Source organism: Alternaria alternata, assembly GCF_001642055.1.
Source record: "Alternaria alternata strain SRC1lrK2f unplaced genomic scaffold CC77scaffold_5, whole genome shotgun sequence".
Lineage (NCBI taxonomy): Eukaryota > Fungi > Ascomycota > Dothideomycetes > Pleosporales > Pleosporaceae > Alternaria > Alternaria alternata.
In genome coordinates, this window is record NW_017306194.1 from 1,111,714 (window position 1) to 1,127,173 (window position 15,460).

The 15,460-nt window shown below is 50.6% G+C and overlaps 4 protein-coding genes across 4 annotated transcripts; 2 read left to right on the top strand and 2 right to left on the bottom strand.

Annotated features, from left to right (window-relative positions):
• Nucleotides 1-1,535: 1,535 nt before the first annotated feature.
• CC77DRAFT_1029356 (hypothetical protein) lies at nt 1,536-4,359 on the bottom strand (the record flags this gene model as incomplete). Its single annotated transcript, XM_018526505.1, has 3 exons — nt 1,536-1,920; nt 2,918-3,788; nt 3,846-4,359. The coding sequence occupies 3 exons, from the start codon at nt 4,357-4,359 to the stop codon at nt 1,536-1,538; spliced, it is 1,770 nt and encodes a 589-aa protein (XP_018388796.1).
• A 249-nt stretch (nt 4,360-4,608) lies between these two features.
• On the top strand, nt 4,609-5,135 carry CC77DRAFT_1006734 (mediator of RNA polymerase II transcription subunit 10; the record flags this gene model as incomplete). Its single annotated transcript, XM_018523434.1, has 3 exons — nt 4,609-4,630; nt 4,677-4,794; nt 4,847-5,135. 3 exons carry the CDS (start codon nt 4,609-4,611, stop codon nt 5,133-5,135), a joined length of 429 nt encoding a protein of 142 aa, XP_018388797.1.
• A 3,075-nt stretch (nt 5,136-8,210) lies between these two features.
• On the bottom strand, nt 8,211-10,729 carry CC77DRAFT_984273 (hypothetical protein). The gene is made up of 5 exons (XM_018536167.1): nt 10,080-10,729; nt 9,677-10,032; nt 9,245-9,624; nt 8,816-9,193; nt 8,211-8,764 (listed from the first exon to the last, which is right to left on the bottom strand). The coding sequence occupies exons 1-5, from the start codon at nt 10,310-10,312 to the stop codon at nt 8,318-8,320; spliced, it is 1,794 nt and encodes a 597-aa protein (XP_018388798.1). The 5' UTR covers nt 10,313-10,729; the 3' UTR covers nt 8,211-8,317.
• Nucleotides 10,730-11,463: 734 nt separating this feature from the next.
• Nucleotides 11,464-15,394, top strand: CC77DRAFT_1029358 (DEAD-domain-containing protein; the record flags this gene model as incomplete). Its single annotated transcript, XM_018526506.1, has 8 exons — nt 11,464-11,661; nt 11,728-11,997; nt 12,175-12,243; nt 12,289-12,593; nt 12,658-13,578; nt 13,867-14,980; nt 15,011-15,151; nt 15,182-15,394. The coding sequence occupies 8 exons, from the start codon at nt 11,464-11,466 to the stop codon at nt 15,392-15,394; spliced, it is 3,231 nt and encodes a 1,076-aa protein (XP_018388799.1).
• Nucleotides 15,395-15,460: the final 66 nt, after the last annotated feature.

The window sequence follows — 15,460 nt, forward strand, 5'->3', positions numbered from 1 at the left end:
TCATCCAGGGTAGCGAGTCAGTCGAGAACCCAGCATCAGCGACAGTGGTGTCTCGAAGCAGGCAATAAGCGGCGACCTGAATCCTACGCACGCGCCCACAAAGCGCGCGTTATTCGATAGGATCAGAAAGAATAAAATCCTCAAGACGCAGAACAACTGTGCCGCAAAGGAAGCAGAGAAGGCTGACTCGATCGTCGTTATGTTCCGCGCAATTGCTGCCCAACCGAATCTTGAAACACCTTAGCGGCAGGCTGTTCAGGAACGTGTTGCCAACTTGTTAGGAACCGCAACCCTTGCGGAAGCGATAACAGATAGACGGCTACGGGCTGGGGGCGCATGCGGGGTAACCTTTTGACACTTTAAACTTCTCAGCCCACCCTCGCTTCTGCGATGTTCACTTACTGAAACCCCACGGTTGATACATCGCCTAAGTGAGGCTGAGTTATATTTGACCTCGAAACATGGGTTCGCACGGAGCTGCCGACAGCGAGCACGGCGGTAAACATGATCCGCAGTCATGATCGTTCCCGAACCAAGTTTCTTATCATATCTCGCTAGGTGGGGGCTTGAATGCAGGAGGAAGCGGGGCTTAGACAGGTTCATTTTGATACGTGAAGGTGTATTGGAGCTCGGAGCGCTACTTTAGATGAACCAAGTGCAAGGACGACCCAACGTCGTCTAAATTCTGCGATGCTCGTAAGGACCGCGCGGTAGGTATCGCAGTGTAAACCATTGTCAAGATTGTAACGGAGCTGCGCACCTAGTCATTCCGTATTTGACTAATCATACTCCTCTGCCACACGACGCTCTGGCCTCGCATGTCGCCTGTCAACCAATATCCTTCTCCAAAGCCTCCCGGTTGTATGCGATTTATCCCCGCGCATATGTATACACCACACGGACCGTCGCGCTCACCGAGCGACATGCAGATTGTCCAAGCCTCCCATTCGCACATGGTGAACTTGAGTTGTATTTTTCCTGCCGCGTACAACACTTCCAAGATTGAGACCTGCAGCGTTCGTGATGGGGCCAGCTGGACTAAGCAATGGCTTGAAGGAAGACGTGCACTGCGGGGCACCTCGTGGCACTTTCTCTGTAGTTTCCGTCCGGCAATATCCCAATTAGTCAGGTGCTCGTCACAGCATGCAGCCAGCCCGGAGTCTGGATGCCATGTACCTCAACAATTTCCTTAGGGAATTTTCTGATTGGCTAGTACCCCTCTTTTCGAGATCAGCGGTGTACCTTTTCCACCACGTTCTGCTACGAGCCCACGATGAGTTGGTATACGTGGAACTGCATCATGTAGCTGCAGTTTCGCTGCTTTAGTGAACTACTCTATAACGATTTCATGGAAGTAGGTATGCGATGCAAGGGCTGGAGATTTGCCCTCATTTGAACTTGGTGTGAACGACGATATTGACTGCGCAACGGGCCGTGCCCAGCAGTTCGCGCATCTGGCGGTGAAAGTTCCTGATGTCTTGTGCTTTGATCCCCGATACACGACGTAGAAACGCTTTGCTGACAAGCCCAGGTTATCAGCTGATACGTTCGTCCAGTAAGTCTTTGACGCCTTGTTCTCCAAGCTCCGGAAACAGGCGTAGTCCGATCAGTTCCACAATCTGAAAGACGAGATGTTTGTTGAGATAGGCGTCATCAAGACAGCCTAGTATATCTTCGATCTGTCGAACCTGAGTATCGCGTCCGTCACTCGCGAAGAAAGCGGCTGCTACTTTAGGTGGTACTAAGTCTAGCAGCGTAGCGGCACAACAGTGCTTGATCGCCTCGATCTCCTCATCAGTTGGGATCTGACGTGGGGGCCCGAGCGCATTGTTAGGGAAGAGTGTTGCACGAAGAGTGCGAAGCGCCACTGGAATGAAAGCGGGGTTCAAGATCCGTGTGTGGAAAGTATGAGCGAGGAACCTGCAATTACGACTGGTTAGCAAACGAGACTTGCAAGAACGAAATGGACTGGTGCGAAGTAAACCGAACGCATGCATATGAATCCGCGGAACAGTCAGCTGGCCACCGCGAATGACGATGTCCATGATGGCAGAATCATCGTATCGGACGAGAATCGAGTCGAATGCTGATGCGGCCCACAAAGTGAGGCGCGCGCGCATGTCAAGCGAGATTGATGATCATGCCACAACACAACTTAAGGCAGGATGTCGTGGTGACTAGGTCAACAAGCCAGTCCCGAACGTTTGGGAATAGCATCATCCGTCAAATGTTTCGATGCGGTGCTCAAACAAACTAGGCCATGTTAAGTCCGAGGAGTGCGTGCTCGCTGGGATTTCTAACGAGACCAGAGTATGACGGCAGCGACGTCGCAGGCCGCTAAGATGTTAGAGACCGAAAGATGAGGCGCAATCAGCTGGTGGCGGCAATGACGGTAGGGTTGGGATCTGTGGCCAATCTCGTGTCTTGAGCTCAGTACGGCCAGTCCCGAGAGGGACGGATGGACGGTGTGGACAGATCAACCGGCGCGTAAGCGGCCCTTCCACATAAGCTAGGGTCGTGATAAGGCGGTTCGGAGTACGGAATACCCTTCGTACGCTATAGTGCCCTGTAGCTGCCGGTGGAAGCTGAGCTTTAGGATTGGTCCTACTAAGATGCAAGCATCGTGCGATCGTTTGTGGTGTTGACAAAATCGAAGACACAAATGGCGCCAAGCCCCCTTGTCCGAAACGTGTCGAGTTGCCGCCCGGAACGGGTGCCGAGGCTTGCATAAGGCGGTGCGCCACGACAGGGATTTTCCTGTGTGTGAGCCTGCGGGCCGTCGCATTCGCTGAAGCGAAGTCAAGTGACTGAAATCGTATGCGGAGCTATCTCATGCTGTGTCGCACGGTCCCACAGACACTGAGCAGCCAGCCAACCATGGGAAGCAAGTGAAGAAAGAGATATTATCGTAACTTACCTGTCCAATACACCATCGGTTTCACCCACCCTACCTGGGCCGGCCAACGCTCCACGATGGAGCATGGAGATGAAGCCCAACAGCCAAGGCATGCGGACATCTAACTCGACAAGTTGCGCTACACAGCTCCACAAGCCCATGCTGACTACAGGCCGTTTGGCCTCCAACGGGCGCCTGGAAGCAATGTTTTCCGCTTGAGGTGTTTGCGATTGGCTACCGGCCTCAACAGATGACTGTTCGCTTGTGGCAATTCTTGACGGAAGAGAAGATAATGTCGCAAGACTCAAAATCACCGCGCGCACCGCAGTAAACGCCAAAAAAGCGTATTGGATGATCGCCCAGAATGCACCAGAAGTGTATACGACCGGAGTATTATGGCGATTCTGGCCGGCGTCCAGTCGTTCTTCTGGATGAACTTCTGTCCCGCCGTGTGGAGACAGCAGCCCATAACGCTCAAGACGGGTCAACGACTGTTCTGCGTTAGGGTCGTCTGACTGGGGATCTTTCTCTTTGGTAGCATCGGTCTGCAGAACCTCAGCTATCCTTGTGATGCCTTCCCATAATACCCATCCCTCACAGGCTTTGCCGCTAATGCCGTTTCCGAGGATCATCTCGGCGAAAATTTCGGCCACCAGGGCGCGTAGACACCCATTCTTCAAGTCTTCTGTCGGTAGCAATAAAGCCAACACTCCGTGGATGAGGAGTTGGCGCCACGCCGACTCGCTTTCGCGCTGCTCGAGGACTGTTGCTGGTGCATCATCGGTCGGAACAGGAGAAAGTGCAGGGTGTGGGTGGAGCGTATGATAGATCAGACGAGGATCTGATACCAGTGAATTTGACGAGGCGGCTTGATTCTTCGCTATTCGGAAAGCTGACAGGGCACAATTAGACTAAGTTCATGCGACAGTCCAGGGTCGGAACTACCTACATGTCAGATGAGCTTCAAGCAGCTCAGGGATCTCGTCTAGTAACAGTGATTCCAGGTCGACTTTCCTGAGGCGTTGTTCCAGACCACGGGTACAGTGAGCGATAATTTGAATCACTTCGTTGACAAATACTTGATCTGGAGTTATCTTCGAGTACCACGTCTGTACGAACTCCTTGATGATCACAGAAATAATACCGTATAACTGAAGATCGACCTCATTTGAGCTTGTCAGAGGTGGTAGCACGTCTCCGATTGGGCGTGGTGTACTGCGTGCTTTCTCGCCGTTTCCAAGTAGTACATTGTGGGAACAGAGAGTACGCCGAATGAATGCTGCGGTTGCTTTGTCCGAAGCAGTATCCACTTGAGTCTTTTGAGTTTCTGTTGGGCGAGTCGTAGCACGAGTATGGTTTTGCAAAGTGCTCCCAGTGGCTCCTGGTATAGACGATATTGGGGTTTGAGAGCTTGGTGGCTGCGGAAGAGGGACGTCAGGATCCCGGCTCATGCTCTCCGTCATCGCAAGGTAATGCTCATGGTCGCATTCACTGAGTAAGATTTGCGACACGTGATAGCGCGCTGCGACGCGGTCTCGATGAAGGTCGTCGTTGAGTTAGATACTGGGTAAAGTGAGCGATGACGACACAAAGCCAACCAGAGTTTCCGTGTTTAGCCGAGCCTTGGCGCGTCTGTTCTTTGTCACACGCGTTGCACAACACCCGCCCTCCGACTAGCAAACCTCACAGCGCCGCTCACTTCAAACATCCAAATGGCAGCACTAAGTCCCGACGGTATGTGGGTAGCCGTTGTTTCTGCTCCTGCTAATCGTTTTGGTAGTGGCGATAATCGATGTGGAGGCGCAACTGAAAGACATCGTACAAAATCTATACAACCTCATCGTGCAAGCTTACGACCACCATGGAAGCAAGACACAGGAAGCCATGAAGCGAGAAATGTACGCAATAGCTCAGGAACATGCGTTGTATGGTGGGCTAATGACATGATAGCCAGTCGCTTATTCAAAATCTGGTAAAATTGGCAAGAACGGCACCTTCGGTGAACATCAACATCCCTCCAGAGGTCATGTCCTATGTAGAAAACTCTAGGAACCCGGACATCTTCACTCGCGAATTTGTTGAGACCGTGCAGCGAATGAACCAGATGTTGTACGGTCGCGTTGACGCTTACCGCGCCCTGCAAGAACAGCTCGCCCTGCACGTCTCAAGCGCGATACCAGAGCTCAAAGACGATGTAAACTCCGTCGTCGAGTCTACAGGTGGCAAAGTTGTCGTCTAGGTGTCTTACCTCTATCAAACAAACGCGACTACCTTGCACGAATCTAGAGTACCTAATTTCCGCAACCACATCATGAATGTTGAGATAGTAAAGACACGTACGGAGGTCAAACCCAAATTGCGAGATCTACCCAAGGACTTCGTTTGAGTAGTTTGTCATGAGTAGCAAATTCTGCGGAACTTTATCTACACATCAGCACTCCAACAGGTGGGGAGGTACCTCAAAGAACACAACACTATTTCAATCTCAGTTTCGTCGACATTTAGGACAGCGGGGAAAGCGTCAGAGGCGTGAATGATGTCACTGGAAAGCGTGACAAGTCGTCAGAAGGGTTGTGCTTTTGGATGAGGATATTGGCAGGGATATTAGTACCCAACACGTTGCTTTGTCCACAGCGCGCCCACACGTAAAAAAGAAACAACAACATCTTTCAATCAGCCAGGTTTCATCGCAGTCATCCCCACTCGCCGCCAGATCCGTTCGCGCCACATCACATACGTCGCTCTTGTTGCCTGAGTTAGAATGGCGCCATGCTTCCTTCAGCCATTTGATACAGCTTTACGCGGTATCTTGTCCCTTACATCCGCGGTTGGACTATCGTTACATAATGTTCGCTTTTGGACACCTGCAGCAAGTTTCGCTCGTTGTAGTATGCGGCTAAGTGTATCGTACGAGGTTAGCTTCGGCACCCATGTTTCGCTGGAAATGAATGCGTACCAGTCGTATCGAAACTGATCACGATATCGCTCTGTACAACGAACTTGACACGTCTGGGTGATGTCGGTTGCATTGTAAGGGTCAAGGTCAAAGCCACTCTTTGTCCTTCTCGGTCGACTCGTTGACTTGTTACATACCCTAGACGTGTGCAAATATGTGGAGAATATCTCCTTGACATATGGATGCATGGAGATTCAATATAACTTCGGTGCAACGGCGCGACACCGTGTGTTAGAGTTTTCGGTCCGACAGTCATAACATTCAATACTGACAGCTTCGCTCAGCTCATGTTGGAACACGACAAACTCTGACCGTCGGACATACAAAGCAGAATTGAGCGAACCCTGATACTGGGAGATACCTATATCATCCATGGTATCATACCTCGGTTGCAAGTCGAGCAATTTGGACGTATTTGAAGACGTGCTCCTCTGCCTAATACCTACTCTTCGGTTTTCTTTGTTGCCCTAACTGTACAATGACTTCAAGTGAAGCTCGTGACCAAACCCGATGGAGATTTCTAGTATAGGCGATGCTTTGTCTATAGCTGCTACCTCTTCGCCGACCTGGTAAGGATGATGCATTGTCATATACGCTCAGTTTCTTTCTCATTATCAGTCACGATGTCTACACAATACAGCAAATATCCTGCTCAGCATTTGCACCGGCCTATATATGGCTTGTGAACACTTCGTTCGTCATTAGTCTTTAGTGGTACCAGCTAGGCGGTGGAGATCCCCATCGAATTTCGAATTATATTTGGTGATGTCTGAAGCGGCTCCAATTCTCGAATGGAGAGTGCATAAAAAATAGCCTGCCTTACCTATAAATATGTTTGTTTGCTCCCAGCGGTCTAGATGTGATCCACTGCACTCAGATCTGAACACTCATCTTCTTTCAACAGCCAAGACAGTAAACCATAGCGACTGAGCACGATGTACGAACGACAACATAACATTTAGGAAACAGTTTCTCATCCAGGCGTAAACAGCCATCAAGACCATGCGAATATAAGCTTTGCTTTGCACGGCGAGCAGCATTTCACTTCCGTCTTGCAAGGCGAGAAAGGAATGAGTGATAATCTTCTATAGGTCACTAATTTGGAAAGAATCTGTCGATAGGCAAAGAATTGACTCTTCAAATATCCTGATGCGGCGGGTTTTTCACTTCACAATTTTTCACCGACGTTCCGTCATTCACTATATTGCAAGCTACTTAGGTAGGACATGATGGCCTTACAACAACCGCCGACTCCTTCCCCACACTGTCGCGCACAAGCTTTGAACGCTTGGTTCCATTCTATGCTCTTTATCTCGTTATACACAATCAGCGCGTAAAACAAACCGTTTAGCAAATCTCAACTCGCTTTCCTAATACGAGCACTCGACACGAGCAAACGGAACGATAGGCCGATCACGCCAGATTTGGCGGAAAAAAGCTTGAAAATTGTATAAAGACCGCACAAATGTTGTTCTTTTCTAGGCCTTCGTCGACTTTTGCGTCGACATCGCAATGTCGTAATGCACCCACGCTACCGCCGCGACCAGCTACCGCTTCATGTCATTCCCGAGCGCGTTCCACTTCTTCAGAGGCATTCAATCGTCCAAGAGTTCACAGTTTGGTATCCTGGGAGCTTGTTCCCACCGCAAAGCTATCACCACTATCCTCCCCAGCTTCCGTTCCTTCTGCGTCCGCCTCCCATTCTCCACCACCAGAAGAAGAGTCTGTTTCATGGGAGGTCGTCAATGAGGATACCTCAGCGCTGATAGCAGTCCATTCCTACATTCCCTCTCTTGAAGGCTTCTCTCCTGCATCCGCAGAATTATCCCGCTCTGACCCCGAGCACACATCGCTATCCGAATTTGACACAGAGGCTTTCCCATCCCATGCCCATCTGTTCCCTTCATCACCAAACGGTACATGGCGTAATGAGTCACTTCACGCGTTAACACACCCTACGGCCGTTGATTACAAAGCGCTGTGTAACAAGCTCCGTGCGTTAGTTGAAGAAGCATCTGACGAGGTTTCTGGAAGAGTGAATCGAGTTTTTGAGGGGTCTGATGTACCGGCAATACATGACAAAGTCTTGAAGATTATACCCTCAGTTTCGATGCCGGATATGAGGGATCTTGAGCGCGCTGTTGATGCCGGGTGTGAATGGGGATGTGGGTTATTGGAACGGAGACATACAAGGAGTAGAGGGCGGGAAGGGTGAGTGAGGCGCAGAAAACCCCTGCAGCAAGGAAGAAACAAGAGCGCAATTAATATGTCTCTAAGTAAGCGCCGGAGTTTGAAGTGGTGCTAGGAAGATTGAATTCCAACATGGTAATACATTAAATATCTTTGAAGGCTACGCAGCCTATCTACATGAAGCGAATATTTCTCTAATAAACCTTTAATCGTCATCTCAAATCTCCTCGCTCAATCACTAATTTTTTCTAAACCGTGGCCATTCCCATTTTCAACTATTCATCTCGGTGAATACTTCCAGCGCGTTGACGCTGGGCAGGATGCGGGTGTGCGAGTGCCTCCTCATCACGAGGGCCGCCAGCACCGCCTTCCATAGGTCCACCAGCCTTCATGCCACTCGGCGTTCCACCGAAGCTGACAAGCACCGAGGGATTGTCTGCCGTTAGGGCATCTAGAACATCTAGCTCGTGTGCTGTGAACCATTTTGGCATCAAGAAAGTGCGTAGCGGAATAAGCGCGGTGATGAGTACGGGAAATCCGATAGCGGCGATAGTTTGCGAAATAGCAACTGTGCATGCGACACCAAAGATCTGGATGCCAATGAAAAGTCCGATCTTCTTGCGGGAGACGGTATTTAGCGGGTTATCGCGTTGGATAAAACGCTTTTCGGACATGAGGTAGAGGGTCTTGGCGACGATACCGTTAGATTCGATTGAACCCCACTGCAGAAGAGTTAGCATGTTGAAGGAACGAGTGGCGGTAGAGGTACGTACACCGACAACGAAGAACACACCGGCGAAGACGGCGGCAGGCATAGTGTGTAACACCGTGAGCAAAGGACCGGTCATAGTACCCCAAATAGCCATGCCCATCAAGAAGTGACTGACACGCTGTTCAACAACGGCGGTAGCCTCTATAAATGGCTTACGGATTTCTCCGCCATCCTCCGTTTTGGTGACTTCAAGTTTCGTTTCGTAAACTGTCAAAGAGTCGGTATGCACAGGTGCTTGCGGTACGAGACCGTTGGGAAGGGGAAGGCCAATAACACCGCCAACAAAGCATGTGCAGCCGAGAAGGAAGAAATCCCAGTGGAAGCCAGCGGGCTTTTTCAGAGGATATTGACGGGCTTGTGCTGTAAGAGATGAAACATTCTATCGTGGTAGATTAGCATGTATCATTTTTGGAACGGGTACAAAACTTACGTGGTCGTAGTAGAAAAGCAGCATCATCAGGAAACCAAATGGCAATGCTGCAAATACCCACTTGACGTCCAGATTCCAGAAGTCAATCACCCAATTTCTGTCCTGCGTCGGCTCAAAGGCGCCTGTAATAGGGACTCGGTACAGGCCAGTATTCTCCAAACGTCCGGGGATGTGTGAGAAGCCGACCCAGAACAAAGTTGGAAAGACGAAGGAATAGTCAGCGAGGATACCACGGACGCCTGGACCAAACAATGTACTTCCTCCAAGCTTCTCGAGGCCGTATACGGAGGCAAAGTAGCAGATGGCGATAACGATGGAAAGGTAGCCGCCATCGAATTCGGAAACTTCGAAGAGGTAAACCAGTTCTTCCACACCCTTGACTATGGATGTGTCAGCTATGTAACTATGTTTGGCTAGTTGCTAGATACGTACTGCAATAGATAATTCCGACATACATGCCGAATGTCTCACTTGAGAAGTCGGTAACATAAGCCATGTAGTCACTAAAGTTGCCGAAGGATACGATCCAGTGGAAGATGGCAGCCCAGATACCGACCCATGCGGTAAAGGCTGGATAGATGGGAGGATCATACTGAGTGATAATGTCGAAGATGGTGTAGTTGAAGAGGGCGATAAGACCAGTGACGCCCACAATGGTGAGAGGTTGGCAAGCGAAGAGGCTGAAGACCATTGCTGCTAAAGCGGAGGCGAAGAGAGCTTCATTGATACCGAAGAACTCGCCAGTTCGGCGGTACATGTCGAGCGTGAAAGCGATAGCAGGTAGAACACTGGATCTGTAAGTACATGTCTTGAGCATTCCACTGAGTAGACTTACTTGACGAAGTACATACGAACTGTACTAGCAAAGACTCGATAGGTAAGTGCATCGGTGATATCACTCCAGTAGTATGGTAATCTGCGTTTGACATCGTGATACATGCCACGTCCGGGTTGTAAAATGCGCCATCTCTGCCATCCTTTCGCGCCCTGGAAGGTGTATGATTCGTGTGTCGCGGTTCTTTCCAATCTCTCCTTGTTACTCGAATCTTTGGCGTCTGACGACTCCATTATGATGAGGGTGGGGGGTTGCACTAATAAAACGACAGATGTGTAAGAGATGCGAAGCCGCACAAATTGAAGTTGAAGGGTACCAATCGGTACAAGTGATATGTAAATAGCTTGATTCAGACCCTGACCGCCCAGTCTATATACGCGGAGGCAAGTCCAATTACAAGACCCGGCGCACTACGATAAACAATGCCATAGCATCGCTTGGCATTTGTGGAGACGGGTTTTCGCCGTTGAGAGACGAACTGCTTGCGCATTGAGTTGTTCGATAGCAACCTTCGCCATCGTAGATACAGATGTACAGATAATTGCGAAAGCTCATCTGATGAGACCGCCTCTGCGCTTTCTACAATGCTTTGTTGTTCTGTCGCGATAGTCACGTCTTCTGTTGAGGCAACGTTTGGTTGTTCGGTGACGTCTGCCGGAATGGAGAGCATGGAGCATGTAGTTAGTGTGACGGCTAGTTCCCGTGCCATGCTGGGACCACCATCAGCCCTGCGGCTTTTTTCTGACTGCCCAGGCATCATCGAGCAGCATCTTCGATAACCTAGAGCAACGTGCCTACCACGAACCGACTTTGCGACTGCAACCAACGTTCGAGTGGCTACGTGCAGCCGCAGCAATTCTTCTGATTGGTTGAGATATTGTCTGCACGCCAAAATGACGCGCATTCGTCGCCGAGTGTATGACTGAAGCCAAGCACCATACCGCACCTGGTTAAGAGCGTTCCTAATCAAACTCCGGCTTCATCTGCTGCTTGAGCAGAATTTCCATCAATATCGTCACGGTTCCGCGTTCCACCATCGCGGCATATAGAAGCCGTGTACAGTGTTGCGACACTGCGACTTTCGACCCGGATATACTTCGGACAGCTTGTTCAGTCCATGAAAGCTCCGACATTTGGACGGATGCGCCTCTTTCTCTTACCTCACAGACGTCTTGTTACCTCACGCCCATAGCGAATCTTGTTTCGCGTCCTGAGTGGTTTTCATTATACGGAGCTACCTCCGCAGTAATTTTCCTAGTGGACATCGTGGTAGAGCTTGTTATATCACACATCTGCTCGCGGACTGCTCAAGCTTCTTAGCGTCCGGTGTCAAGTCCGCAGATCTAATCAATTTAGCGAGGTACTGTCGAGGCATTCCCTTAAGATGAACGGCCTCCAGGATATCGATGGGCTTTCCGAATGCATCGGTCGGGCCATCCAGGACCATCTTGCCAGATTGAACATCAATATCGCGTGGCCACAGCTCGACAACCTTGACCATCCCATCCTTCGCGTGGAGGCTTTCCTCGAAGAGGCCGATGCGAACCATGCAACAAGAGCGCAGTCCGAGAGGGTCGCGTCGGTACGTTTATGCTCCCACCACACCTAAACTGCTCGTGTGCAGTAGCGTATGCTTACACGTCCGTAGAGAACCGTCGATCTGGCGAGTATGAGAACGCCGGCCCCCACACAAAGTCCAATGCCGGTAGATTCTAACGACTATGAGGAGTCATCGTCGATGGACGAGTCTAATCCCCGGGACGACCCGTACCCATCGGAACAACACTCCCGCGATACCCGTAGAAAAGGTACTGGCGGTCTGAGGGTGTCGCAGAACCAGTCCTCTTTCCAAGAAGATTTGACCGAGCACCAACGCCAAATGCAGGTGGATAGCCGAAGCTTTCCCAAGCGGAAAAAGGTACGTTGACTTCGCCAGGCGATATCGTATTTCCCGCCAATCGCTGGAATCTCATCGAAGAATCATCGGGTTGTTGTTGCATGCCTCTACCAGCGTTCCACGTCCGAAGAAGCTCGTGTCTCTAGGCCATACCAGCACCAGAAAGTATCTTAGAGGTCTTTGGCTGACCATTCGCAGGTAGCGTCTGATAAGTTTGTCTTCCAGCCTTCCACTCTAGACAAGCTTATCATCGGAATTTGGGAGCAAGTACACAGTACACTCAACCTCGACCCGAAAGCTATATTCGAACAGTTCCAGGTATCTCCCAATGGATCTTCCATGGGTGTGGTTCGACAAACGCAAACGGAAGAGCCATCAGCAGCCATTACCACTTCGAACACGAAATCCGAATCCTTCAGTCAGATGAATGTTTTCTGTCGCAAGGTCACACAAGCGAGTCGTGTGTGCCGGTCAATAGAAATGATTGTACAAGCTCGCTGGGTCGAGCTCTTTGAGGAGCAGGTACAATATCGGAGCCAATCGAGGCCTGACCTGTCTACGACAAAGCACAGGAAAGCTGTGTTTATGGAAGCGTGCCAGGACTTCGACTGGTCTGAGTAGGTCCCAATACTTGCCATCGCGCACGGTACATCGCATTCGCTAACCGCCATACGATAACAGAAAGGAATTGCGCAACAAAATGGCCATCTGGCGTGGTTACAAGGAAGTAAAAGACGCAGCGGGTTGGGCTGCACTTGTCTTCGCTGGCATGGGCATTTATCGATTCTGTAAATACCGAGTGGGCTTTGATAAAGATGCGATGCGCCGGCTACGGAACCTGAGAAAACGTCTCGAAGTCGCAGCCGATACCCTACATCCCCACTGGCGCCAGTTGTTGTCGATCGTGGGCGAATCGCAAACCCTCGAATACCCTGGACACCCGCACGATTGGGTTGTTTTTGAGGACGGGTCGGATCCCGTACCCTTGCGCCAAACATATCAGCTTCACGATCCATATTTTGCTTTTGAACACATCGACGAGTCAATCATTGATGAATCGGTCTGGGGATGCGAAGACCCACGATGGACGCCACAATCGAACGCTGTCGCTAGACCAGGTGGAGTGTACATCTGCGCTTTGTGCAACGAGCCACAATCCGACAACCCACAGGACAACTCATGTTTCTGTTTTCCAACCCTTTTTGGTTGTGTAAAGCGAAAGCCACCACCCGTTCAAATTGTCAGGACGCCGGACGGCAGAAATAATGGCCTCGTAGCGTTGACGTCGTTCGATCGGGGAACGGCCGTCGGCGAGCTCGTTGGATTGATAACAAACGGAGTCAGACATCTTGACGTGTTGGACAGTTCAACACCCTTGGCTAATTATCAGATCTGGCAAGGCAGAGCAGGAAATTTCACGCGCTTCATCAACCATAGCTGTAAGCCGAACTCGCAATCCTCCACTTTTACCTGGCTGGACACACAAAGGGTGGTATTGGTCAGTAAGGGGATAGACGCAGGAAAGGAGATTACATTAGATTATGGGGACAAGTATTGGGCTGGGTTAGATAAGAGCTGTCTTTGTGGGGAGAGTTGCTGTAGGTATAAAAGAGATGGACGGGTGAGATAGGCTCTAGGTCGGCAGTTAGCTCTGCAAAGCATCAAAGTATAGCTCCGTCTCCAACAATCGATCGCACCCGTTGTAGACATCTAGGCCATATAACTCGCAAAGTTTTGACCCAGTGCGAATCCGAAAGCAGAAGCTTCCGTAGCCGTATCGATAAGACTAGCGCGATTGATCCCTGCACAAAATTTCGGAGACAACTCGAACTTGAGCCGTCGACATACATGCGAAACATCAACCACAATCATGGCGACCTCCGATTACAGTGATTCTGGTGCATCCGACCAGGAAATTCTCGAGGCACAATCCGGAGCTAGGAAGAGAAGGAGACTGTCGCCGACCGAGGATGTAAGCTCGGCTTCCGAAGCTGAAGTTGTCCAACCACTACCAGTCGCAGCCTCATCAATCTCGCGCATCAAAGCAAAGCAGCAAAACGCGTCGGCAAACGATGCCAAATCCGCCGGATCTGTTGGAACCACACCGAAAACCAATCCTAAACTGGATTTCGCGTCACTCAATGTAGCGCCATGGCTCGTCAAGTCGCTCGCAAGCATGGAGATCAAGCGCCCAACTGGCATCCAAGCCTCCTGTATTCCTGAGATTCTCAAGGGGAAAGACTGTATCGGTGGCTCAAGAACTGGTACAGGTAAAACTATAGCATTTTCGTTACCGATTCTGCAGAAATGGGCGGAGGATCCTAGTGGTATCTTCGCCGTTATTGTCACACCGACCCGCGAGCTCGCGATCCAGATCTACGAGCAAGTGAAAGCAATTTCAGCGCCACAATCAATGAAACCCATTCTGATTACCGGAGGCTCAGACCAGCGCTCCCAAGCCATCGCTCTGGCCTCACGACCCCACGTCGTCATTGCAACACCAGGCCGGCTAGCAGAGCACATCCGCACCTCGGGCGAGGACACAATCTGTGGTCTCCGTCGCGTGCGCTTTGTTGTCTTTGATGAAGCCGATCGTCTACTCGCTCCAGGCAAAGGCTCCATGCTGCCCGATCTCGAGACCTGTTTATCCGCTCTACCTCCCAAGGAAACACGACAAACCCTTCTATTTACTGCCACCGTGACACCCGAGGTCCTGGCACTCAAATCCCAGCCCCGAGCTCCAGGCCGTCTTCCAATCTTCGTTTCCGAGGTCGATACCGAGGATTTAGCAATTCCACCAAGACTGCAGCAAAAGTACCTTCAAACGCCAGTTACGCACAAGGAATGTTATCTTCACGTCTTGTTGAACACACCAGAGAATAGCAAAAAGAGTGTCATTATATTCTGCAATCGTACAAAGACAGCCACGCTCCTGGAGTACATGCTGCGCCTCCTTGATCACCGCGTCACAGCACTGCACTCTGGTCTCAAGCAAAACGATCGTGTGGGTAACCTCGCTAGGTTCCGTGCGCAGGCTGCTAGGATACTCGTTGCTACTGATGTTGCGGCCCGTGGTTTGGATATTCCAGAGGTGGCGCTTGTTATCAACTTCGATGTGCCCCGTGATCCGGATGATTACATCCATCGTGTCGGTCGTACGGCGCGTGCTGGGAGGGTTGGTACGAGTATCACTTTGATTGGACAGAGGGATGTAGAGCTTGTACTGGCGATTGAGTCGCGTGTGGGAAAGAAGATGGATGAGTTTGAGGAGGAGGGTGTTAGCGTTGAAGGCAGAGTCGTCCGAGATGCGCTCAAGCCTGTAACTGAGAAGAAGCGCGAAGCTTTGTTGAGTATAGAGGAGGGCAGAGATGTAATGGGCAAGCGACAGGTGGGCATGAAGAAGAAGCGGGCGGAGTAGACGTAGCGACTCCCAAGATGATCCTAGGGGGTAGAGCTCTTGTATGAATCAGGCGAACATTTTCAG